This window comes from Cucumis sativus, chromosome 7 (genome assembly GCF_000004075.3).
Source record: "Cucumis sativus cultivar 9930 chromosome 7, Cucumber_9930_V3, whole genome shotgun sequence".
Taxonomy (NCBI): Eukaryota; Viridiplantae; Streptophyta; class Magnoliopsida; order Cucurbitales; family Cucurbitaceae; genus Cucumis; species Cucumis sativus.
In genome coordinates, this window is record NC_026661.2 from 19,638,947 (window position 1) to 19,662,843 (window position 23,897).

Here is a 23,897-nt window from a genome sequence, read left to right on the forward strand (position 1 = left end):
GGCATCGTTACGTGGCTATACTTTCCCCCACATGCCTCCACTCCACTCCCTTATTTCACCACTAAACCCATTCTCCACTCTCAATCTTGTGTCTCTCACTCACAATGGCTGATCAGAAGCAGAAGCTCAACGGCGGCCTCGCCGGACGGTCCTTGGTGGAGGTGACTCCCAACCCAAGTAACGGCCTTCTATCCAAGGCCACCGATTTGTTGGAGAAGCTGTTTGTCAAGCTTATGTTTGATTCTTCCAAGCCTCAGCATTATCTTTCCGGTAATTTTGCTCCCGTTCATGATGAGACTCCTCCGATTACTGATCTCCCTGTTAAAGGTTATCTTCCGGTGAGTTGTAATTTGCTTTCTGATCTGGTGTTTGTTTATATTCAGTTGGGTTAGTTGTATAGTTTTTGTTAGTGGCTTTCTTTCTGAGGATACTGTTTTCTTGTTTGTATGCTGCTTTAATGATTTTTTTTTTCTTAAGGAAGAATCATTTCTTGGAAATAGGAGTGTGGATCGGGTTTTGTTTATTCTATAATGCTGTCGATTCTTTAGGCTGATTTTATCTGAAGATTGCTGCTCCATATTTTGCAAGTGAATAAATAAAATCAATGTTAGAATCAAATATTTCAAATCCACTGGCTATGGTAGGCCTCAATGCAATTGGAACCCGGATACCAATGGTTCGTCAGTTGAGCAAGTGAGGCCTCGTCTGAAATTTGAGTTTTAAGTCGTGAAGTTCTTATTTCCCCGTAATAATTCAATCCAATTATACTATCCGAATTGGTGTGACGGCAAGGAGGGTGCGATGTTAGTTGGTTAGATTATTTGAGAAAACATGCAAGTTGATTAGATAATCTAAAGCAATGAAGTAATACCCTTGAGGGAAATTGCAAATTCGCTTGATATGGAGTTAGATGAATTGATGTTTCGAGCTGGAGGATGCTTTTGAACTAGCTTTTCGTTCATTTATAAATGTTTGTGCTAGATAAGTTCTTTGTTTACGAGTTGTTGACATTTCTGCATTGTGTGTGTTGTTTTGGTCTATACTTGAGGATTGTAATTAATCCTAATTTTGCTTACTCTAACGTTGAATGCATTATAAACCTACAGGAATGCTTAAATGGAGAGTTTGTTAGGGTGGGACCAAATCCGAAGTTTAGCCCAGTTGCTGGTTACCACTGGTATGGTTTGTGAAATCTTAAGCAATTTTTTGCACAAGAGTCCTGCATAACATTATAGATAAATTATAACTCTGTTATACTAGCCTGGCATATTTCCTTCTTGTGCACATTCTTTAACTTTCTTTTCTGTTGTGGGGTGGGGGATGGTGCCAGCCAGCAAAGGGTGGATTTTAGTTCCCTTGTCTTTGTCCATATCATTTAGTGCTTGGTTAGATGAATTGTTACTCATTTGTGTTTTTTTCCATGTGCAGGTTTGATGGAGATGGGTAAGTCACCTTCTACTTCCTAGTTCGTCCCATTATTTCAGCTTACTTAAAGATTACATTTGTATATGTTTCTGCATCTTCATTAATTTCACCGAGTGAACAATATTCCAGTCCTAGATGTGATGGATTCAGTAATTAATGTGAGTTCTGAATTGAATGGCTCAATTTTGTCTCACGGTATAAAATTATCCCTTTCATTGACTTGTTATTTACCTGTGGAACATTCATTCAGATTTCAGCGTACCGAATTGACAAAAACTTTGAAGGGTCTTCAGTTTAACACTTCATAACTCTTTAAACTGTAACTGACAATCTTCTCTCCTCTTGATTTTTGAACAAATAGGCTTTTTTGTAGTATAACTCCTAATCGTAAAAAAGTTTTCTTTTTTGCATTCCCGAAGTCTTATGCCCAAACATTTTCAATATTTTGTTATCATCTGGGAGCTACAAAATCAGAGTAGCCCAAGTCTTAGACAATGTAGTTCTGTTCTAAACATGATATTCATTTAGCTAATAGATTGAATTTTCCCTTCTGTTTTCTATGTGGCCTGGCTTTTTATTGATTATTGCTTATTTATTTTGCAGCATGATCCATGGATTGCGCATTAAAGATGGAAAAGCATCATATGTTTCCCGTTATGTGCAGACATCAAGACTTAAACAAGAAGAATATTTTGGAGCTTCTAAATTCATGAAGGTGCATAGCTTTGCTACTTGAATACTCCCATTTTTCTAAATAAAAGCTATTTTGTTCTCCTGGTATGTGGAAGTTTGTTTGACTGTGTAATTTATTGAGTTTGGGTCACAGCGAGTGAAAATGAAGACACTGGAGCTGTAAATAGATTGCACCCATAAAAATGGTGGCTAAGGATTTTAGGGGTTTAGAGTTGTATAGAGTTTTACCCACTGAGATACCATCTCAGGTGTAAGAGAACAATAGTTTTATGTTATTCAAATATGTAGCACTTAGGTGGTCTTCTTATATAGGAGAATGACCCACTACAAGATAAAGAAAAAGTAAGGAGACAGCTAATGTGTACACAATTATAAAATAGTAATGAAGTTCACATTGTAGCTCAGTGTTATTGGCTTCTTTGTTTTACTCCGTTCTGTATTTGAGAAAATTGGGATAGTTAGTTTTAGAAACGATGAACTTGAAAAAGTTAATTAATTGCTGTTAACTTCTGATGTCATTCCAGATTGGTGATCTTAAAGGGTTCTTTGGGTTAATAATGGTTAACATGCAATTGCTGAGAGCAAAGTTAAAGGTGTTGGATGTTTCATATGGTACTGGGACAGGTAGGATTTTGTTTATTTTTTGATTTTTTCTATTTGTTGGAGTCCTCGTCATTTTTTTTCTTTGGCAAAATTTTTCTCCAGATTGATAAATGCCCAATTAAACTCTTCCAAACATTGTCATCCTTCAATATTGCATTCTCTGTCTTCAATTTTGTTTGAATGATGGTAGTTAGACTCCATTAAATCCTTAATCATTTGGGTGACTCTACATGGTTGGGTTTTGGTATGCCACCCATGTTAAATTGTGTACATGGTTGTTATCATTTTTGGCGTTGTCAAATTCTCCATGTGATTCAGATACACTGGGGTCGGGTATCCTGAAAAACTCAGTTTTAGTCCTGTTCATTCGTTAATCACTGATGATAGTGTAGGCCTCTCCTATTAGATATTATGATCGAATATACATGTGCTGTTTTTACTACTTTCCTTTTTATGGAACTTCAATTTTAAATTGTTCGAAGCTGATAATCAATAACTTATCTAGGTAACACAGCTCTCATATATCACCATGGAAAGCTTCTAGCACTTTCGGAGGGAGATAAACCTTGTAAGTTTTATCTTCTCTTTCAAGTTCAGATATCTTCTCCTCAAACATCAGTCTCAAGATCTTGATGGGGAAGGAAAAATCAACTGTCCTCCCACCAATCACCCTATGACCACTGAATAACAGAATTAGAAGGAAAAACACCATTGAGTAGTTGGTTTTGCTTTATGTAGATGTTATAAAAGTGTTGGAAGATGGAGATCTGCAGACGCTTGGTCTGCTGGATTATGACAAGAGATTAAAGCACACCTTCACTGCTCATCCAAAGGTTGATCCAGTCACTGGTATAAGCACCCTAAAAGACACCTATTAAGTTTGGCGAAATATGATGAAGTGCTCTATGCTGATTAATTTTCTGCATGCAGGCGAAATGTTTACATTTGGCTATTCTCATTCACCACCATACGTTACATACAGAGTTATTTCCAAGGACGGTCTCATGCATGACCCCGTACCAATCACAATTCCAGCTCCTGTCATGATGCATGACTTCGCAATTACAGAAAATTATGCAATATTTATGGATCTTCCTTTATATTTTAAACCCAAGGTATGACACTTGTGAACATTTTTTGTTATTAATTATATTTTTAATCCAGATGACTTGTGCTACTAAATAACAAAGTAATGCATTGTATGTAAAGGATATAATTTGTAAATCATTGATGCCAGCCGAGCCTCATCTCTCAAACCCAAGTTTGGGACGTTGGTGTCTTTCCCCTTCTTTTTTCCATTTGTAAATTGATGTGCATGTAGTTACCCTAGGATTTAAATGGCTGGTCTGCACCATCTGATGCTGCCAACAGACTGATTTCCGATCAATTACTTTTACAATTTCATTTCCTACCAATGGTATAAGAAAGCAACAGTAATGTACACAAGATAGAAAAGTACATTTCCCCATTAATAATCTCGTACAACTATATTCTTGAAATGGTATTGGCACTCAAGTTCGGAAATATTTAAAAAAACTCCATAAAGAAAAAGAAATTAAAGTTATCTTGGGAAATCTCACTAAATAATCAAAAGTGATTAAACAAAAATGCACCCTTAATCCAATGTGCCTGGGGGAATTTTAAGGATTTTCCATTCATGTTTATTCTTATGAAGTACGTTCCACTTTTATTAACAATTTATATTTTTTCTTCAGTTAGAAGAATACCCACATATGCTGTTTTATTGGATTCCAGTACAATTATTAGCATCAGGATTGTTAAATTCTGAAGCGCTTGATCTTATGGTTGGTCATACAATAATTAACAACTTGTTAACTTTCAGGAAATGGTGAAAGAAAATAAGTTAATTTTCACATTTGATGCTACAAAAAAAGCTAGGTTTGGTGTGCTACCAAGATATGCAAAAGATGACTTGCTTATCCGATGGTTTGAGCTTCCTAATTGTTTTATATTTCATAATGGTGAGTACTTGTGCTACCCATGTCTTTTAAAGCTAGTAATATCTCTGACATGCTGGTCCATTTGTTATGAATTGTTAAATTACAATCTTAAATGTCAGTTTCATTGAGTAATACACGTGTGGTTATGGTCAAAATTCATTTGATTGGGAAATTATAGATTTTATCAGTGGACCTATAACCTTCTTTTTCTTCACTGAATGACTGAACCTTTCCGTTCTTACTGGATTCTGTTTGTTTGGCTAATGGAACAGACTGTATCATTGTTCTTATTCCTTTCATTTTCATCATTTTTGTTGTGTACTTCTGCTTAGCTAATGCTTGGGAGGAAGAAGATGAACTAGTTTTGATTACTTGCCGTCTTGAGAATCCCGACTTGGACATGGTCAGTGGGTCTGTTAAAGAGAAGCTCGAGAACTTCTCTAATGAGCTGTAGGACTCTAATCCATTTCTACATATGAAGAAAAGTTCTTGATGTGGCTGTGACGTTTCTAATTATTTTTTCATCTGTCAGGTATGAGATGAGATTCAATCTTAAATCTGGTTTAGCTTCACAGAGGAAACTCTCAGAATCTGCTGTAGATTTTCCTAGAGTGAATGAATCCTACACTGGCAGGTATTTTAGTTTCCTTAATTTTCTAGTGTTTTTAAAAGAATATCGGCTTGAATGAATCCATGGGTATATATGATGAGATCATCAAATTTTGGTGTAAGAAACATTTGAAATAAACATTTATTTCCTTCCCAATTCTGTAAATGAAGATCATGATCCTCATTTAGAAAACATCTTCAGAAACATAGCCATAGGGGATTTTAGGTTATATTCTTTTGAATATCCGAGTAACTAATAGTTTAGATTGTTTGTATGAAATGGGATACCATACATTTAAAATTTAGGTAAAGGTAGAGCTTTTATTTAAAGAAGACAATGGGTTTTCAAAGTTTATCGACAGCATTTGCATATCATCTATTGCTGTTCATAATTTTCCAATTCTTACGTTTTTTTTTTTTTTGTCCTGGCCTTGATGAACTGGATTCCTAACATAAAAAATTGGTTGATAAGTGTATGTGCTCTGTTTGCACTCAGGAAACAACAATATGTGTATGGCACTACGCTGGACAGCATTGCAAAAGTCACAGGGATCGCTAAATTTGATCTTCATGCTGAACCTGAAACTGGAAAGACGAAGATTGAAGTTGGAGGAAATGTTCAGGGCCTCTATGACCTTGGACCTGGTAGATTTGGTTCAGAAGCTATCTTTGTTCCCCGCGTACCTGGCACCACTTCAGAAGAAGATGATGGCTACTTGATATTATTCGTACATGATGAGAATACTGGGTAACTGCTTGACACTTTAATATATTGTTAGTTATGCCATATGTATCTATATATTTGTATATATCATGAGTAGTAGCTCGAATACGGATGCCTTTTGTAGACATTCTAATTGGATATCCTATTACTAGGTGGCTGCTATCAGTTTAAATGCATTTAATGCTTAGAAAGTTGAAGTTGTACATATAGTGGGAATTCTATAATTTTCTTGATTGATATTTTTCTTATAACTTTTGCAATTCATGAATATATGAACTCGCACTCCCAGTAGAATTTAACCCTAACCCTGTAGCAGCAGCGTTGGTATTTGCATAAAAACACAAGTAGATAGTTCTACTAAATGCATGTGACGAATCAAATTAGTTTATTTTGCTATAGAGGATGACAATAATTTTCATTGTTGACTGCAGAAAATCCGCAGTGAATGTTGTAGATGCAAAAACTATGTCATCTGAGCCTGTAGCAGTTGTTGAATTGCCACACAGAGTTCCATATGGGTTTCATGCCTTCTTTGTTACAGAGGTTAGCGTCAAAGTCATTTGCATTCACAATCTGACCGTCTTTACCTTAAAATAATAAACCATTGTTATCCAATATTGGCCATCGTCAACCAACCCAACAACGAGTTATTTCTAACTATCATACACTTGAGTTTAGAGCAAAATGGGTAAACTATAGTCTATTGCCTTCCACAAGTTAGCCTGAGTGTGTGAATTATCTTAGAACTAGAAGTTAGAAGTACTTCATTAGCCTTTGGCATTCCCTTATTTCAGCTTCAGTGCCTTAACATTCAACACTTCGTGTTTCTCAAACAGGAGCAACTTCAAGAACAAGGAAGGCTTTAACTGTACAGTTATTTTTCATGACAAAAATGTCATAGAAGACCTGAAGAAGACAAACAAACAAATGTTAGCATGTACTATATTCATCTCTTATCTTGACATACTTTTACCTCTGCATGTTTTATTATGATTAATTTATAATATATTGTGCTTCCTCCCTCCCTCCCCACAAGATCTGTAAGTGAAAACTTGCATTTATGAATAAGAAGTCACCCTTCTCATTGTAAAGAATGATGGTAACTCAAAGAATAAAAAGCTTTTTCTTTACAATGAAAAATGGTTTTCTTAAATTTTCAGTGGCTTCTGTTAATTCTAACGATATGAACTTGTCTAGTGTTCTCTTCTCCTACGTCTTAGCCTGAAGTTCACATGGAAGATTCATTTAGTTTTTTGCTTACGAGTTTATTGAAACATACACTAATGGACGAAGAACTATTTGACAGAATATGAAATATTTGCTTTCTGCCTTCCTATTTTATTGTGTCAGTGGGAGACATGGGAAATGAGGATTTTTGCTAGAGACTTTTTTGAACGAAGAACTGCCAGCCTTATCAGCTAATTATTTGACATTTGAATTTTAGTAGCATTATGATATGAACTGCCAAAGTGCCAGCCATATCAAATATTTGCTTGTACTAGCTTCTGGGTCCAAATTGTACTTTTGGTTCAGTTTGTGATTGTTATCGTGACTATGGACTTTTTTTAACAAAAAAAGTATTATTATAGTTTTGCCTCTTTTGCTACTAATATCTTTCCATATTGACCTTGTCTTATTTATGTAGTTCACAGTACCGCACGGTTTATACACGTTCAAATTTAAGTTTATGTGTGATAAAGTGAACTTTGCTCGATTGAGATGATAACAAACCAAGGTTTGAATTTTCAACTAAAAACACAGTTAGTAAGAAAATGTGTGTGATTTTGTTTAATTCTTGAACAACAAGGTTTGAGTCTCTCAAGACTCGATTCCTCATAACTTTTTAATTATCAAATTTAGTTATGAAACCATCAAATTAAAGTTATATTTAATAGATCAGTTAATTTCAATAAATTTTAAATTTTCATGAACTAGAAACTTGTAGGACACAAAATTTGTAGTTTCACAAATTTCATCAATCAAATAAAACAAAAACCTCAAAATTCATAAACAAAATTCATAATATGATCTTTAAAAAAGTGATTTAGTGTCTCTTTTGGGGTAAACTAAATTCTACTCTCCCAGTGTGCAACAGAGAGTCAGGAAAGGTGAAAGAGAGATTCCACATTAAATGTCTTGCAAGTCCACCAATCTTGAAAATATATATCAACTGAAACATGCACACAAAGTTGAATAGATACAACACCCAATTGCACCTAAATTAACCTAAAAAGTCTTCAACCTTACATTTTTTTTTAAATTTTTTTATTGTTTTTATGAGACAGACATTCATGATAAGAACTACATAAGTAATAGAAGAGGTAAATTGAAGAGGAAAGAAATAGGCAGTGAATGTACCATATTTTCTTGGTGCACTGCGTTTCTTCATCTTCTTCCAATCTCACCTCAGAGTACAAACTAAAGCCAAGAATGAATTGCCTGAGAAACACCACCAAAAAGGCAGTTTTCTTCCAAGCAGAAAGAGGGCAAATCCATCAGCTTCCAACCACTAACAGAGCCTCCTCACAAGAATCAACACTCAATACTTTACTGAGTGTATTCAAGTTTTCTGCTCTAGAAACTGGTTAAACAGTGTTGGAGAAGCCCCATTCCCCATCAAGAAACTTTCATTTGATGGGGATGGCCCTCTGTGGAGCCCCATTCACTTGCATACTTTCATGTGGCTGATCGAGATGTCCTCCCTCGACATCACCAAGTTGTGAACTGTATGTGGATAAACCATGGACATTAGATTTTCCATTGAAGAAAGCGTGTGTTATCTGCATATTTTGTGTCATGAACTCTCTGCTCTGCTCATCGAGTGTATTCTTGATTCCTTTTTCATTGGTCACCATGTACTTCGATACCGCCTCGCTGACCGGCTTTGTTGAATGGTTTGCAACAGAATCGATGTCTTCCTCCCTGTTTGTATTGGACATAACATTGTTGGGCTTTTTGGTATTGAGGAATCGTCCTCCACTGCCTCTTGCTCGTCTCATAGCATGGAGGTGTCTGGATTCATGAAGATATGGCTGTAGAAAATGGAAAAGGATATCCATTAAAGTAAATAATGATATACAACTATGATGAAATGTAATTAACAAGAGAGTGAATGCGGTTGATATGAAAAGATAGCCCTGGTGAGACAAAAGAGCATCAATAGTAGTTGTACAATGCAATGAAATGATCCTCCCGCCCATAGGCTGTAACCAACTGGAAAGATGATTTACAAAAAGTTCACTAACTACAAATATCCATTTGGGTCTGCTTAGTTAAAGAAATATATTTTGTCTATGAGTCAATTTTATCTTCTCAACTCATGTTGGCTATACCTTTCTACTTTTTATCACTTTCTTCTCAAGCTCAGCTTTGGCACGGGACTGTCTTCTCCTCAAGATACCATGATACTGCTTTGCGTTTACATAAACAGGCTCTTCTTCCATTTCAAGGGGTAAAGGCATCCTAGCATGGTGAAGTCCATAAATACGAGGTAACTGCAGGAAAAGGAAGTATAATCATAATTCTTGAACGGTCAAACAGCAAGAAGGGTTTGTAGACTGTAGGTACAAAAGGATGCTCCATTTTTTGTGTTCTTGTTTGTTAAAATTCGAAGGAATTGCTAGGTGGCATGTTTCTTTTCAAAGAGAACTGTACATAAAAAAGGAAGCACGACAAGGACCGAGGGACATGTTTACCCTCTATTCATACAGAATTTTTTTAAACCATATATCACAATAAATGGATAAAGCACAAATTATCATTTCAAAAGTCATGATTTAAACCCCATCCTTGCAATTGATAAATTAATTAAAACCGACGATAATGTGATTCAGTATAATGAATAACATCTTTAACAAAAACAGAAAATGTGAAGCATACCGTTGCTTGTGGTCCATAAGAAGTCAGCATTTGACAATATTGTGCATCTGAAAAAGGATATGATGTCAAAACCTGCAAATGGAGATACTTGAAGTCCTTTTTATATCCAGTTAAGAGGGAAGCAATGCCAAAAAGTCAAACATCTATTTTCTTAGGAAAGAAATGTATTCAATATTCCTGGCACATAAATAAAAAACTACACAAACTACTCATGTTTATTTCTTCGTATACATTTGTTTTCAGAGGGACAGACAATTCTTACAATTGAGTGGCCAACAAGTTCCATCTGGGAATTTAGGTCAAGGTGTTCACCCACCGGTGGGGATGTAGAAAACGGAATATACTTGAGATGCTGGACTTCTTTCCCAATATTTTCATCTGAACCAAGAAGTGTTTCAACATATCACTTAAATTGCCCATTCATAGACAATCATAGACAAATATACTAAATTAATAATAAAGCATATCCATTACATAGACATTTACTTTACAGAAAGAGCATATTAATACCATTTGCTTGTGGCTGCGTTGCTCCACTGGCAACGGTAACATTCAGGTATTCTGCAGAAGATGTTTTGGCAGCATCTTCACCTGCAATGGTATTGTTCCCAACTCCATGCCACCAAGGCTCAGAGAATTTAGTCGATTGAAGCAAATACTTCGCCCCATCAGCTACTTGTTGGTCTACATTTTCTGGTTCCGATGGCATCATTCAAAACCTATCATGTCACCGTAAATGGGAGAAAATTAAACCCAAAAGGAAAACAAATTAATTCACTTCAACTTATATCACACACTACACAACAGCATCAGGAGATTTTCAACTAATCTATTCCACTAAGTTCCATGATATGTTCGGCTCCTCCATTTAAAAAAGGGAGAGAAAAACCCAAGCCTCCTTCAAGAGCTAAGACCAGACTTAGGAGACATCAAGTGCTTTCACTTATTAAGCTCGTCGAATGTTTCGAACACACAACCTTAAGTAGGTTACAAGAATACCCAGTTCAAATCCTAATGAACCTGAAATACTTAGCACCACCAAATCATTGAAATAGCTCCAGCATGCCAGATGGAAGATTATTTAATATTGACAAAAACTTCTCAGCGATCCATACAACTGACCATACATTACAGGGGATTCTAAATAACATAAGAAGAGATACTAAACTATGTCAAGAAAACAGCATAGTAAATACACCAGATATTCGTTACAAACTCCATCTAATCAGTTTCCATTTACTCTATACAAACTTCAACCTCTGCAAACTCCATAGATCCAAAACAGAGGCTCTGTAAAGGTCTATCTCCAGTTGCCGAAAAGCATGCAGCAAACAAACAAGAAAATAAGAAATAAAAAGAAAAAAGAAGTAAAAACAGCAGATTCATAATTCCCAACACAACAAGACGACAACCTCTTCGACTCGACGATTTCAATTTCAGAATCACTTTCACAATCGAATTTCGGTAACACTCTGTTCTTCTCATTCATAAACTCAAAATTTCAACAGTATTCCTCCTTATACTTTATCATTTTATCAATACTAGATAAAAAGAAATACAAGCACAAATATCTGAAGTGAAATGGAGGCTTGATGAAAGCAAACTCCGATCAAAATTCCGATAGTAAGCAGTGAAACCAAAGACAAGCGAGAGGAGGAGAAAAACTTACAAGTGTTGTGTGATTATGAAGCCGACGATCGAACCCTAGAGAGGTTTAGTTTGAAGGTCGCTTTGGACTTCTAGCTCAGTTCCATTACTCTCTCTCTCTCTCTCTCTCTCCCTTTCTCTTTCTCTCTGCAGTGCCAGTGGAAGATGACAGAGAGATGTAAATTAAAAATGGAGAAGACGAAAATTAAGTGGAAAATAGCATTTCAGTCCCTAAAACTTTGGGATCTTTAGGACACTCCCAATCTTATTTAAATTTTGATTATAATCATTTATATTTCAATTTAGTTTGAAAAGGAATAGTTCTTTTTTATACTAAAATAAAATTTTAATTCAAAATTTAAACATTAAAAATGTGTCTTCTGTGTTTATAAGTTTATGGTAGTTTAGCATTTTTTTAAAAAAATAAACTTTAAATATGGTATTCCTTTTTATGATAAGTAGTCTAGAATTAGGGTTAAACTATTGTTATTATATCTATGTAAATGGATGTTTTAGAAATGTTAAATTCTAAGCTTGGAAGGATGGTTATAGGGTTAAAAATGGAATAATTATATATCCAATAGAAATTTAGCTTTTGTATTTGAAAATTGAATTAAAAAGATATAAAATAGATTAATTAGGAGATGTAGATTTAAGAAAGTAAATATAAAATTAGTGTAATAAAAGAGTGTAGAATTAATGATTGAATGAGGTAAAGGACACAAGTTGTAATCCAATTGTGTCTCCCTTTAAGGAAGAAAGGTATAAAGATATTGCTGCTGACCTGACTCTTTTAACCCTTCTTATTTCTTTTACACATTCTCAATTAATTATACATATTTATATATACAAATAAGTGGACTTTGGAATCAATTGCTAAAACACACACACACACACACACACACCCCTTCCCTTTCCATTCTTTTCATTCTTATTTTACAATTTTGTCCCATTCTTTCCTTTTCCTTTATCCTTTATCCATCCACTCATACAATTCTTTATTATTTTTGTGATGACATATGAATTAATCTATATGATCCCCAATTTCATATATTAGGTAATTAGGTATAACACTATACTTAGTTGGTCCAATTACATGAAGACTAAACTCCAAACTAAATTTTATCAATGTTGTTTTTTTTAGAACTTATCATAAGTATATAAGTTTTTTTTTTTAAATTGTAGTTTTAAGACTCGCACTTATCAGAAGTGTTATTATAAATTAATTATTTTAGAGTTGAGTCTTATAAGATCCATGTTGTCGTATGTTTTTCTTTTATATCTTTTAATTTTTTTTTGTTACTTGCGGTTTGGATATGAAGAAGCATTTGAAGAGTTGAGGATATTTTGTTTATTATAAAACAATATTTTCAAATTAGAATGACAATTTCTTTTAACTTTTTCTTAGACATACATATTATTGGTGAGTTGAGTGGTGACTATGTTTCTTGATTTGTTAATTTTGATATCTAATCTCTTAAACGTTTGATTTTAATGTTTATTGATATTATTTTATTAATATTTCTTAGTCATAAAAAATATAATATATAACTTTTTGATTAAAAGAAAAACAATTTCTTTGTTTAAAGTACCAAGCCATTATGTCAAATATAGTCGTACAAAAATCTACACATCAACACATGTACCTAAGTTGAATTTGTTTGTGTGTATTTATATTATTTACAATTTTGTTCATTGCATTAACTTACCCTAAATACATAGTTACTCTATATTTTGAATTGTTCTACCTTTTCTTATTGGCGTAGTTAACTTTCGGTTTTTCTTATTTTCTTTATTTATCGATTCCACAACAATCAACGGTAAAACATTTACTAAATTTATTCATCTTTGAAATAATGAAAACCATCTGAGTAACACACATTTGAATTTGAATTTGTGTCCAAAATCAAACATATTTTAACAGCCAAACCAAAAGACAAACGTACACATGATAAAGAGAGTAAAATTATTAATTATATTATATGATCATGCCATGCCATGCCATTGCCAAGCTCACTGGCCTGCAGCAAAGGCTTGAATTGGAAAAGTTTTGGTAACCCCAGCGAGGCTTTTGAAATGAATCTTTCCTGTGGAAGGATCCTCAATGGAGATATCATTAACAGGTGGCCATAGCAGAAACTCCTTAGCCTTAACCCCCTTAAGCTTCTTAATCCTTTTATTCAAAATGAAGCCAGTAATCTCTGTGTCATAACTCACCAACTTACTCACCATTTTGAACTCATGCTCCACTTTTTTCCTTTGCACAATCCATACATAACCAGTCTCCTTCACGTACCCAACTTCCACCACGTCGGCCAAAGGGAGTAGCCCCTCCGGCAGCTCAAACTCCTTCAAAAGGGCAACTGCCAGTTCAAGCCCTTCCTCCTGCCCCTTTTTCACTATCCCACCTGCTTTTGGATCCGCCATTATACTCTAATGCTTTTTAAGCCGTGTGTTAATTTGAGCCTTCTGTATTGAAGAAGAAATTAATTAAGACTGGATGGAGTGTGCTTTTATAACTAAAAGCAATAGAAAAAGTTAGAATCTTTTTGTTATGATGAAATCTAGGTGGCCTTACTTCGTTTTTACCGTCTATACAATAGCACAACAAAATTATAAATTGACGCTTGCTTAATGAGATTTCGTTGTTTACTATACGTGAAGGGGTATTTTGATTTAAACATTGTATAATTGTTAAAATATATATATTAAAAATGGTTTTGTCTTGGCACATAAGATCTCCAAATGTCTACAAGTTCATAGACTTTTGGAATGGGTTACCAATATCAAACAAAATTGGTGAATTGAGTAGTTTTTAATGGATGTGGATCAAATAAAGAAAGTGTTAGTGTGTGTTGGACAATTATAATTATAAAAATGGCAAATTAATAGATATTTGAGTTTTCTTAAGCAAAGGGTAGTTAGGTCATTTTCTCCATGGTAAGTGGCTACAAACTGACCAATGCCAAAGGCTTAACCAAAAGGCGACCAATGGTAATGGAAGCTTTTCGACATTCCCAACTTTGATATTTCAAACTATATTTTAAAATTAAATTAAATAAGTTTCTTGAATTTTAATTCTATATTTTTTTTTGTTCTTTAATTTTAATTATTTATTTTTTTAAAATTCTAAATTTAATTCCTCAAAGATTAATTTTTACTCTAAAACTAAACATGGAATAAACTTTTAGATATAAGAATCAAAATATTCTTTTAGAAAAATAAACTTTTTAGTTTTCAAGTTTATTTGTGGAGAATATGTATGTTTTGAGTCTATGCATTTTTTGAACCAAAGTTTATAGGAATAGATTCGGTTAATCTTCTAATTTTTTAAAAAATTAATTTATAAGTCTATAAACAAAACAATGAATTTAAAAAGTCTCTTAAATGGTTTTATATTTTTATTTAAATGATTATAGAACATTTTAAATTAGAATAATAATTTCTAATCTCTAGAAAAATTATTTTAAATATCATATAAATATTTTAAAACAAAATCAAACAAAAATTAATGTTTAAATCCATGTAAAATAAAATGAAATGAACATTTTCGTCGGCTCCTTATAATTCAAAAGGTAGATTTCTATATTATTTTATAGAATTTTTCAAAAATTAACAAATTATTTACCCTTTGTATAACAAAATTTATTAGAATGAATTTTTGTACTGGTATAAATATTTTATCCAATTTTTATGCCTTTTACAATTTTTCTATTACTTTTTTTAGTTATGTTGAAGTAAAATAATAATTATTGGAAAATGTGAGACGTTGACAGCTGTACGGTACAACTGAATGGCTCTACGTGTCACAATAGAAAAGGTGTAAGGTCCACCTCCGACAACGACACGTCAACTCCATTTCAAAAGCCCTAACGGGAAACTGACGGAACCGTACTGAGCCGTTAGGGAATCGTCATGAAGACGTTTATGCTGTCAAATGCATGAATGCCACGTAATAAAAGTTGGTGCCTGAGATGATGCAACGTTTCTTGAAATTAATGGATGAAGTAAAGGTGGCGGTTTGCATTATGCATGGAAGTCTGAACTCCGATTTGTATTGAAAAGAAATGGAAAATAGTAAACTATTATACAAATTTTTGAATTGGTCGACTATTTTTTTCTTTTATAAAAAATCAAATGTCAATATGATATGATATAATACTTATTTTTTAAACTTTAACTTGTGGAGTAGAATTTTGTTATCAAATTTTGTGAATTCTAAGTTGAAAGCTATATATATAGTATATAAAAAACTGGGTGTTAAATGGTTTAACATTGGTTAATAGCATATGTCTTAAAGCACACTTTAGATTTCGATTTGGGCGTTGTCTTGGTTTTATTCTTTTTAGTACAACGAAATCGAGGTAGAAGCATAGGTGGATTTATCATAGATCTAAAGAGTACTCGAACTCCCCCACAATTATATGTTTTATATATATGTGACATAATATTGGCACTCATCAATTACTCATAGTAAATTTGACTCTTAACCACCTCTTTAGGCCTAGGTTAATTTTTTTTTTCATATTATTTTTGTTGTTTTGTGAAGCCCTTCGTCAACAAATTTCTTGAATTCGTCAATGGAATGGAAGATTATGTTAATTATAATTAAGCTAAGTTCACTTTGACATCTCATCTTACCAATTACGGTTATTCAATAAAAATTTGTCATGTGACTCCATATCATTGTACTTTGTCTATTCTATATATATTTGAACTATTGTTCAACTATTTTAGCTGATTCGAGTGCTATTTAACACGAAGATTTCAATCGAGATAATCAACAAAATAAAACTAATCCATGAATTAAATCAATCTATTCCAAAATGTGTCAACTTTATCTTTGTCTAACTTTGTTAATAAAATGATAATTTAGTGACAACCAACGTTTTGTTAACAAATTCTAGCCAACTATTTCATTGAAATGTCTAATAAATTTTTAATAAATGTCAACAATTTAAAAATGATACGAAAAAATTTGAAACTAGATTGATAATAAATTGATGTAATAGTGCCCCTTTAACGTATAATGATTTAAAAACTATTTGACATAATTGGTTTTTCAATATTTTTTTTGTTTAGTAGTCTAGAACAGAATTAATTCAACTTGCAATTGAAATCTCAACAATTCTCCAGTATTATATTTCGAGGTGATCTATTTACATACACAAATCTCGGTTAATAAATATGGTTTTCAGCTGTATTTAAAGGTTTATTTACACCAAATTTTGATTAGTACTTAGAAAGATCAATCCATGTGACAGAAGTAAAAGAGTTGTGTTGAAATATGTTAAAGAATTCGAATCCTACCTGTTTACACATTAAAAACAAATAGAAAGAGACAAAAAACCCTCTTATCAAATAAAATTGGAAAACTGGATGTGAAATTCTAACATCCACCAACCCACCAACCAGACAATTTGACATTTCCTTGTCAAGTTTCCGTTTTATATAACGCAATTATAATCGGTCTAAGTTGATTGGAGGAAGCCAATTAAGATCCATATAATAACCCCCAGGGGGGGATCCACCCGAGACGAGGAATCTCTAATTAGACGAAGAAGAGGAGGAGTTGGAAGAATTCCTATTGACTAAACGGGGTGTAGAATATTCCCCTAACCTTAATCAATAAATATAACACACATACTTATATAATAATGAGTTATTGTGTGCAGCATGTATTATGTATGCATACACACACAAAAACCATAACTTCTGCAATTAACTCTTTCAATTTTCTTTTCATACTATTGTACATTTTTAAAGTATACACGTCTTATTCTTAAGATGGTAGTTAAAGATGGACTGTGATATTACTGTATTTAAATTTTAACTTCTAGAAACTATGAGATTAAATATTTTGATTTTATTTTTCATACATAAACGTTATATTGCATTGGTTGCAATTATACTATTACTTTCAAAATTAGAAATTAAGACTTCAAATTTATCAAAATCTTAAAATTGAGAAATTGAACTCTTAATTATGTAAACTATATTAATTTATAAGTTTTAAGGATTTAATTTGTAAACTATATTAATTTATAAGTTTTAAGGATTTAAGTGATGAATTTAACTTTTACAATTGTTGTAACCTTGAGAGGACTTGATTTCAACACTACTAAATTACTTTTGAAAATTTCAAGAGTCTAATTGCAATTGGCCCTTTTTGGAAATGGGATGAAGGAACGAGCTTCTCACCTCTAGAATGAAAGGTCGAAGGATGCCCATCCAGCCCTGTGAAAATTAAATACACAAGAGACTTTCAAGTTTCTAATAATGGAAAACTGACTAACCAAATGTACCATTGATTGACTCGATTTTCCTCACTTCCAAAGGTAAGGAAGCTTTTGCAAATGGTTCTGAGCAAAAACCCAGCTGCGCAGCTGATCATATAACAGAACAATATATGTGGATCATGATAAGGCTACAAAATAATTAAATGACTTGGGAAACAACCACACGGACATGATGTTTAATGCTAAGATATAAGTTTCAAGTAAAAAGAAAATACGTACAATACAACCACAGCCATTTTTTAGCCATTTTTTTGTCTTCGAAAAGGTTTCAAGGAAGCGGATCGCTGAAAATAATGGTTGTGGAGGCTGAGAAGTGTAACCTTGAGGCCTATATTCATCATCATCAACGTTATTATGGAAACATTCCCTCCAGATACTCATCAAACTCTTCTTTGCTATCAGCTTTATGATCCCCAAATGATGTTGAGGCCTTTTTTCCTGCAAAGAAACGGCAAGAGTCAATGTCAATAGACTAACTATTCAAAGGTTGATTTGGTTCGGATAGAAATGTGAAATGCTGTAAAAGGACGAGCCAATCCAATGAGGATACAAAAAATTTCCAGCTGAATATGAGAAAATACTATGGTTGCCAGATACAAATTTGTACCCAAAAGAAAAATAAAAAAACTAGAATTTTTTTAAGCCATAAATGTGGAAATGTCTAAAAGTTGTTCTCGGCTTCTGTCTTTGCCTTCAAAATTGTTACCATTTCTTTCCTTCCAAATCAGCCAAATCAAAACTCTATTGGTATCAGCCACGAGATCTTTTTACCAATCTAGTCAGTAGTTTCTAGTAAATTCAACATGAAAGAAATGAAATTATTGAGTTCAACTCCCAAGATAAGGACTTGATCAGGGAGGGAAGTTACAAACGACTCTTAACTATTTGGGGTATTTCTCTATATTTCTTTGTTCTACAAACTGTCGGAAATGGTATGGTTCTCTGATTTCTATTATGGACCATACTTTTCACACTACCAAATGAACCTGAGAATACAGTACCAAGCCTAGGAAATGGTTTCCTTCTATAACAAAAGATTCAAAGGGCAAGATACCTTGAAATTCTTGCAATCAACCACTTCGACTTTCTTTACACAATGAATGTACATTAACAAGAGAAGACAAAGTAAAGGCTAATAAAGAAACAAAAAAACATAAATTTTTGTGCAGCCACCAACATTACTTTCACTCTCATGAGCATAAGAGTCATCGACAAACACAAGTGAATAACTTCTCCAAAATATTAAGAGGGCAGTTCATCAGACCTTTTCTCCTCGTTCTGCTCCCTTCATCCTCAGTATCTGAACTGTCATCACTTGGCCTGAAAGTAAAATATAACAGTCAGCTTCTGCTAAACTTGACAAGCAGAAAAATTTAAAGTTTTGAGTAGCACCTCTTCCTTTTGGACATTTCTTGCTCCTTCCTTTCCAGTTTCTCCTTTTCTTTCTGTCTCTTGTAGTGAAGCTTCTTTGAGCATCTATTCCAAATAATCCAAGATGAGAGCAAGTATTGGTAAATAAATCTCACAAAGAAAAGTAAGGAAACAATATGAAAATAGAAAAATTAAATCAAAAACAATGCTTCTAGTCATCAGGGGACTCGGTGAGAATTCCAGTTTGACAAATCATAAAAAGAACAATCCAGATTCCAAACAAACAGTTTTATTACGGTGAAAATAGTTGCATGCTTTATATATATATTTTTATGAGTCATAAATAGTTGCATGAGATATTTGTATTTGACATCACATTTAAATATAAGTTATGATGTACGAAGTGATGGAAATGAAACAGCAACAGATTCAAAACCATATGATCTGTATCCAAGCAGAAACAAAACCTATCAATATGTGCAGATGGCCACATGACATTCAAAATCATGCAAATGGAAGTTACAGCTGCATTAAATGATTGTATCTTCAGATCCTAACTAATTATTTAATTCAGCATTCCACCATTTGCATATCTATAAAAGATAAAATTGCATGTAAAAAATGTTTGGCTTCAATCAAAGCGAAAAAATAAATAACAGTCTTGGCGAAACATAGCACCCATGATTATTGAAACAATGCTATAGAACAATATCAATGTGTTTGTGTGTTCTCCTATTATCTAAAAGTCCCCCTTTCAATCAACTAGTAAAAGACATGATATTCCATAAGATCAAATCACAGTTTAGTAAAGAAGCAGCATTTTCAATAGTAAAATGCAGTTCAAAGGGCACTAATGGATTGCATATTGAATAAAAACTACAAAAGGAGACAACCACATCGAAGTGCTGATACAGATCGACAGCATAGTTGCTGAGGGGAAAAAGAAATAGAATCGGGAACCTTGGCATATAAAAAAAGACCACCGACCTCCCACAAGTTACCAACTTTACAAGGGCTTGCTTGTTTTCTCCTGCTTCAAAATAAGAAAAATTCACCTGCAATAACAGAGAAGTAAAAAGACATGCAGTAACAAATAGAAGCAGCCAACATTGATCATTTAGAATATTTATTTTGTAACAAATGGGAAACAATTCCAAATTTGAACATCCCAGAGCTCATCAAGAGATATTAATACTACCTCATAGCTTGCTAAACCACTCTTCTCATCACAGTGCTTGTTACCGCATATGAACTGCCCTGACAGAAGAAAAAGTGGTCAACCAAAAGCTCAAGCATAAATCCCAACAAAAAAGGTAAGTATAGTAGCCAACAGGAAATTGGTACTTTCAGCTATAAATGCCAATAGATAAATTGTGAAAGCTAATCAGCTAACTTAATGAAAGAAAATATGGAAGAAACTGTCGAGTGGACAGTAAAAAAATGTACCTTTCCCAGACATTACTTCCTTCTCCGCACGCCACCTGAGACCAATCTATGAAGAAAAATTTTAATAGTAGTTTGATTTTCAAATGACTTTCAGTAAGAAACTGAAAATAGAAGTGAAGTAAAGAGAAAACTTCATAGCTCACCTTCCCACTTTTATATTGTGTCATATCAGCTATGCAGTATCTTCAATGAATTTAAGGCAACAATATCTGATTTTCTCTCACAGCATAAAAAATTATTAACTTTCTTCTTGAGATAAGAAACATTGCACATATGCTAAAAGAAAAATAACCAAATGAGGAATCAAATTAAACTGCACCAGCTTCTCTAACAGCAAAGCAGCCGTTGAAATGCAGAGTCAAAAAAATTATTCAACGTTACACGTAAAGAAAACCTTAACTGCTGAAAGTGCTTTCTAAGGCACATTGCAATTTATTTGGATTTCATTGTAGTTTTTGTCCTTAAACTATAATCTACTCTCTGGTAGTTTGGACCCTGAACTTATAGATTCTCATTTTGGTCATTTGATTTCTACCCACTATTTTTTTTTTTTTTTTGTCATTTAATGTTTAAATATCATTTTTTTAGTCCTCTATCAGTCTATCTTTCTTGAAATTCCTTGAAATGTAGTTTAACCCCTTTATTAACAGTGTCCTATTTACATTGTCACCTTTGTCCTGTACGATAGAGACTAAATATGATCTCTTCACAAAAAACTTGAAGATTAATGTTGATATTTTAAATATTAATGAACCAAAATTAAAAAAATGGAAAAAAGGTTCAATGACTAAAATCAAACTTTCAAAGGTTCAACCACATCAACAAATAGAAATCAAGACAAAAACCAGATTTAAACTTTGATCAAATCAAATATTACAAACACGTAAAGGCTAAGCTCAAAAAATATGGCATCAGGTTACATGTAGGATACTCTTTGAAAAGCTTATCATAATATCGCTTCACCAACTTCTGCTCCCATGATGTATCCATGTCATCTTCTTCTGAACGAATGAACCTTGAAAATAATTCATTGAAAATAGCCTATAAACTTTCTGATTCCAAAGAAATTTAATATTTATACACACACATATGTTAAACAAAATCTTATAAAACTTATCCAAAAAAAAACTTAATCAATTCATAGAGTAAGATATCCATAATGCGTAAACCAAAGTAAAGGACATCCTATGATCAGCCAAAACCCATCTTTCCAAAAAATAATCCCCTCATCACCTACAGTTGACATTATTCAAAGTATTCTAAGCTGCTACCAGTATGAATATGACCTAGTTTATTTCTTATTGAAGAAACCACCAATCTGGTCATAATACGCACTGCAAACATGAGGTACTTTATTATGACTGTCATAAAAAGAATAGTGGGTTCATACCGGTAGCCCTCCCTCAAGGTGTCTTGATCAGTCTTGATGGGAAGCTTTTCTTCCCCAGTCTTATTTTTCCCGTAGAAATGAACTACAACCAATAAAGTCCACACAATTGATATAGTAAAAAACAACTAAATATCAATTTGGTAGTCTATTAAGGAGGACAGTAGAGCTATTAAAAAAATGAAGATACTTCTATTCTTTAGTTGCATTGACTGACATGAATGATAATTTGACACAGTTGCTGATGTTTTAAGATATGAAGCTCTCTTTCTAGTGCTTCCCATAATAAATAGTAACGTGGGAAAATAAAAGATAATCATCTAAAAAAAAAAATGAATATGAAAATCCATAAGCCTAACCAATAGATTGTTCAAAGTAGTCTTAGTGCTAAAAGCAAAAAAACAGATCAGCTATTTTTGAGATGTACGAATAGAAAAATATCCACTTCAATACACGAACCAAATTGAAGTCCTAATACTTTAACTTTGAGCACAAATTTATAAAATCTTCTCCTTTCCTAGAAGAACTTCACACTAAAAAGCATGAAGACTACCATAGCCATTTACTTACAAATCTGTCTTAGACACAATACACTCATAAGTCATACAATCTTTATATATATAAAAGAAATAAAAAAACTCAAACAAGGTATGAATTGCATTGTTGCATTAAAATTTCAGTACCTCATCTGACACATGAAGCAGTAATGCTCCACCGAATTCTTAGTACTTCCTGGGATTTATCTTCTTTTTTTCCAGACTCTAGTCTCTAAATAAGAAATTTTAATATCCTCCCAAAGTTCAAGGCTAAAAGACCAGAAGGCCAGAGGCACAATTGAGGTCAGTGAGATGCTTAAAGTACTTGAACTAATCTCGAGGTAAAAAAATATTTTGCATCAAACTGTATGTTAGGATGACTGTAGCTTCCTGTCATCTTAGTGAAGGAAACTGTTCATCATTCTTTTGCTTTAGGACTCCAGGATATGCAAATAAGCGGCTCAATATTTGCAAGCATCCTTCACGTCCGTCTGTTAGCAAGTAAGCTAACAAGTCTAACTTTAATGAACTTTGTTTAACATTTATTATCGAACTTTGTTATCACTCGATTCCATTAGCAACCGCGATAGAAAAAATCCGACTGAGCTCAAAGTTAAACAGAATATCATTAAATCACTTCCATGATCGTCATGTTAAAATACAAGATCGTATACCAAAACTATTAAACTAAAGCAACGTATAATTAAGCCACGATCACGAATCTAATCGCCTCCATCGCAAATGCTCATTAACTACACAAGAACGCTCCATTAAAAGTTAAATAAAGATTAAGAAAGTAGAAATCGCACCATAATCATGCATAAACTTCTTGTGGCGATCGTAAGCATTGAGCCCTCGCACATGAGCCTGGTACTGTCTGCAAGATTTTCAAGAATAAGGAAGAAAAACAATTCAGAGTAAGTGACAGAGGGAACTCCATGGAAATGGGGTATGGATATGTTAAGAGAGATAAAAGGCCAGGAGAACCCACTGTTTTCTCTCTTCTCTTTCGAAGATGGCATTCTTCAGAGAACCGAACGACGCCATGGGCGCGCCAGGCAATGACCTTCTCTTTGAGTTGGTGAGCCATAAAAGGTCTGTCTTCCGTTGGAATTGAACTGAGGCCCAATCAGCAATGAATTTGGGCCGGGCTTTCCTACCGCCTAATTAGAAGTGTAATGGAGGAATAATAATTAATAATATAACAATATTTTAAAAAAATTACAAATATAGCAAAACTATCGCTGATAAAGTTGTATAATCTATCGGTGATAGATCAATTTTTACAACATGATCTATCAATATCAGTGATAGACA

At 33.4% G+C, this 23,897-nt stretch overlaps 4 protein-coding genes across 9 annotated transcripts; 1 reads left to right on the plus strand and 3 right to left on the minus strand.

The window, feature by feature from the left end:
- Positions 1–7,608, plus strand: LOC101207315 (carotenoid 9,10(9',10')-cleavage dioxygenase 1). 2 transcript variants are annotated; one of them, XR_004218205.1, is made up of 15 exons: positions 1–338; positions 1,107–1,177; positions 1,429–1,443; positions 2,029–2,140; positions 2,643–2,742; positions 3,227–3,289; positions 3,460–3,570; positions 3,652–3,836; positions 4,565–4,703; positions 5,015–5,132; positions 5,215–5,316; positions 5,788–6,039; positions 6,447–6,558; positions 6,852–6,952; positions 7,366–7,608. XR_004218205.1 is itself a non-coding variant. In XM_004135886.3 (14 exons), exons 1-14 carry the CDS (start codon positions 105–107, stop codon positions 6,879–6,881), a joined length of 1,644 nt encoding a protein of 547 aa, XP_004135934.1. In that variant the 5' UTR covers positions 1–104; the 3' UTR covers positions 6,882–7,168. The 2 variants fall into 2 exon arrangements, 1 of the variants encoding a protein (XP_004135934.1); XM_004135886.3 differs by lacking the exon at positions 7,366–7,608 and having other exon boundaries at positions 6,852–7,168.
- Positions 7,609–8,114: 506 nt separating this feature from the next.
- On the minus strand, positions 8,115–11,753 carry LOC101207072 (nuclear transcription factor Y subunit A-4). 2 transcript variants are annotated; one of them, XM_004135885.3, is made up of 6 exons: positions 11,564–11,742; positions 10,405–10,613; positions 10,157–10,272; positions 9,895–9,966; positions 9,348–9,509; positions 8,115–9,047 (listed from the first exon to the last, which is right to left on the minus strand). In XM_004135885.3, exons 2-6 carry the CDS (start codon positions 10,604–10,606, stop codon positions 8,643–8,645), a joined length of 957 nt encoding a protein of 318 aa, XP_004135933.1. In that variant the 5' UTR covers positions 10,607–10,613; positions 11,564–11,742; the 3' UTR covers positions 8,115–8,642. The 2 variants fall into 2 exon arrangements, with proteins under 2 accessions (XP_004135933.1, XP_031744642.1); XM_031888782.1 differs by lacking the exon at positions 8,115–9,047 and adding an exon at positions 9,051–9,228 and having other exon boundaries at positions 11,564–11,753.
- Positions 11,754–13,554: 1,801 nt separating this feature from the next.
- Positions 13,555–13,968, minus strand: LOC101210896 (hypothetical protein). Its single transcript, XM_004136071.1, has one exon. It carries the CDS (start codon positions 13,966–13,968, stop codon positions 13,555–13,557), a length of 414 nt encoding a protein of 137 aa, XP_004136119.1.
- Positions 13,969–17,647: 3,679 nt separating this feature from the next.
- LOC101206835 (protein FRA10AC1) lies at positions 17,648–23,692 on the minus strand. 4 transcript variants are annotated; one of them, XR_004218395.1, is made up of 12 exons: positions 23,572–23,692; positions 23,390–23,457; positions 22,048–22,129; positions 21,589–21,672; positions 20,801–20,840; positions 20,658–20,703; positions 20,410–20,468; positions 20,172–20,266; positions 19,233–19,316; positions 19,105–19,160; positions 18,060–18,278; positions 17,648–17,927 (listed from the first exon to the last, which is right to left on the minus strand). XR_004218395.1 is itself a non-coding variant. In XM_004135884.3 (11 exons), exons 1-11 carry the CDS (start codon positions 23,625–23,627, stop codon positions 18,193–18,195), a joined length of 729 nt encoding a protein of 242 aa, XP_004135932.1. In that variant the 5' UTR covers positions 23,628–23,692; the 3' UTR covers positions 17,812–18,192. The 4 variants fall into 4 exon arrangements, 3 of the variants coding, with proteins under 3 accessions (XP_004135932.1, XP_031745033.1, XP_031745034.1); XM_004135884.3 differs by having other exon boundaries at positions 17,812–18,278; positions 20,199–20,266; XM_031889173.1 differs by having other exon boundaries at positions 17,812–18,278.
- Positions 23,693–23,897: the final 205 nt, after the last annotated feature.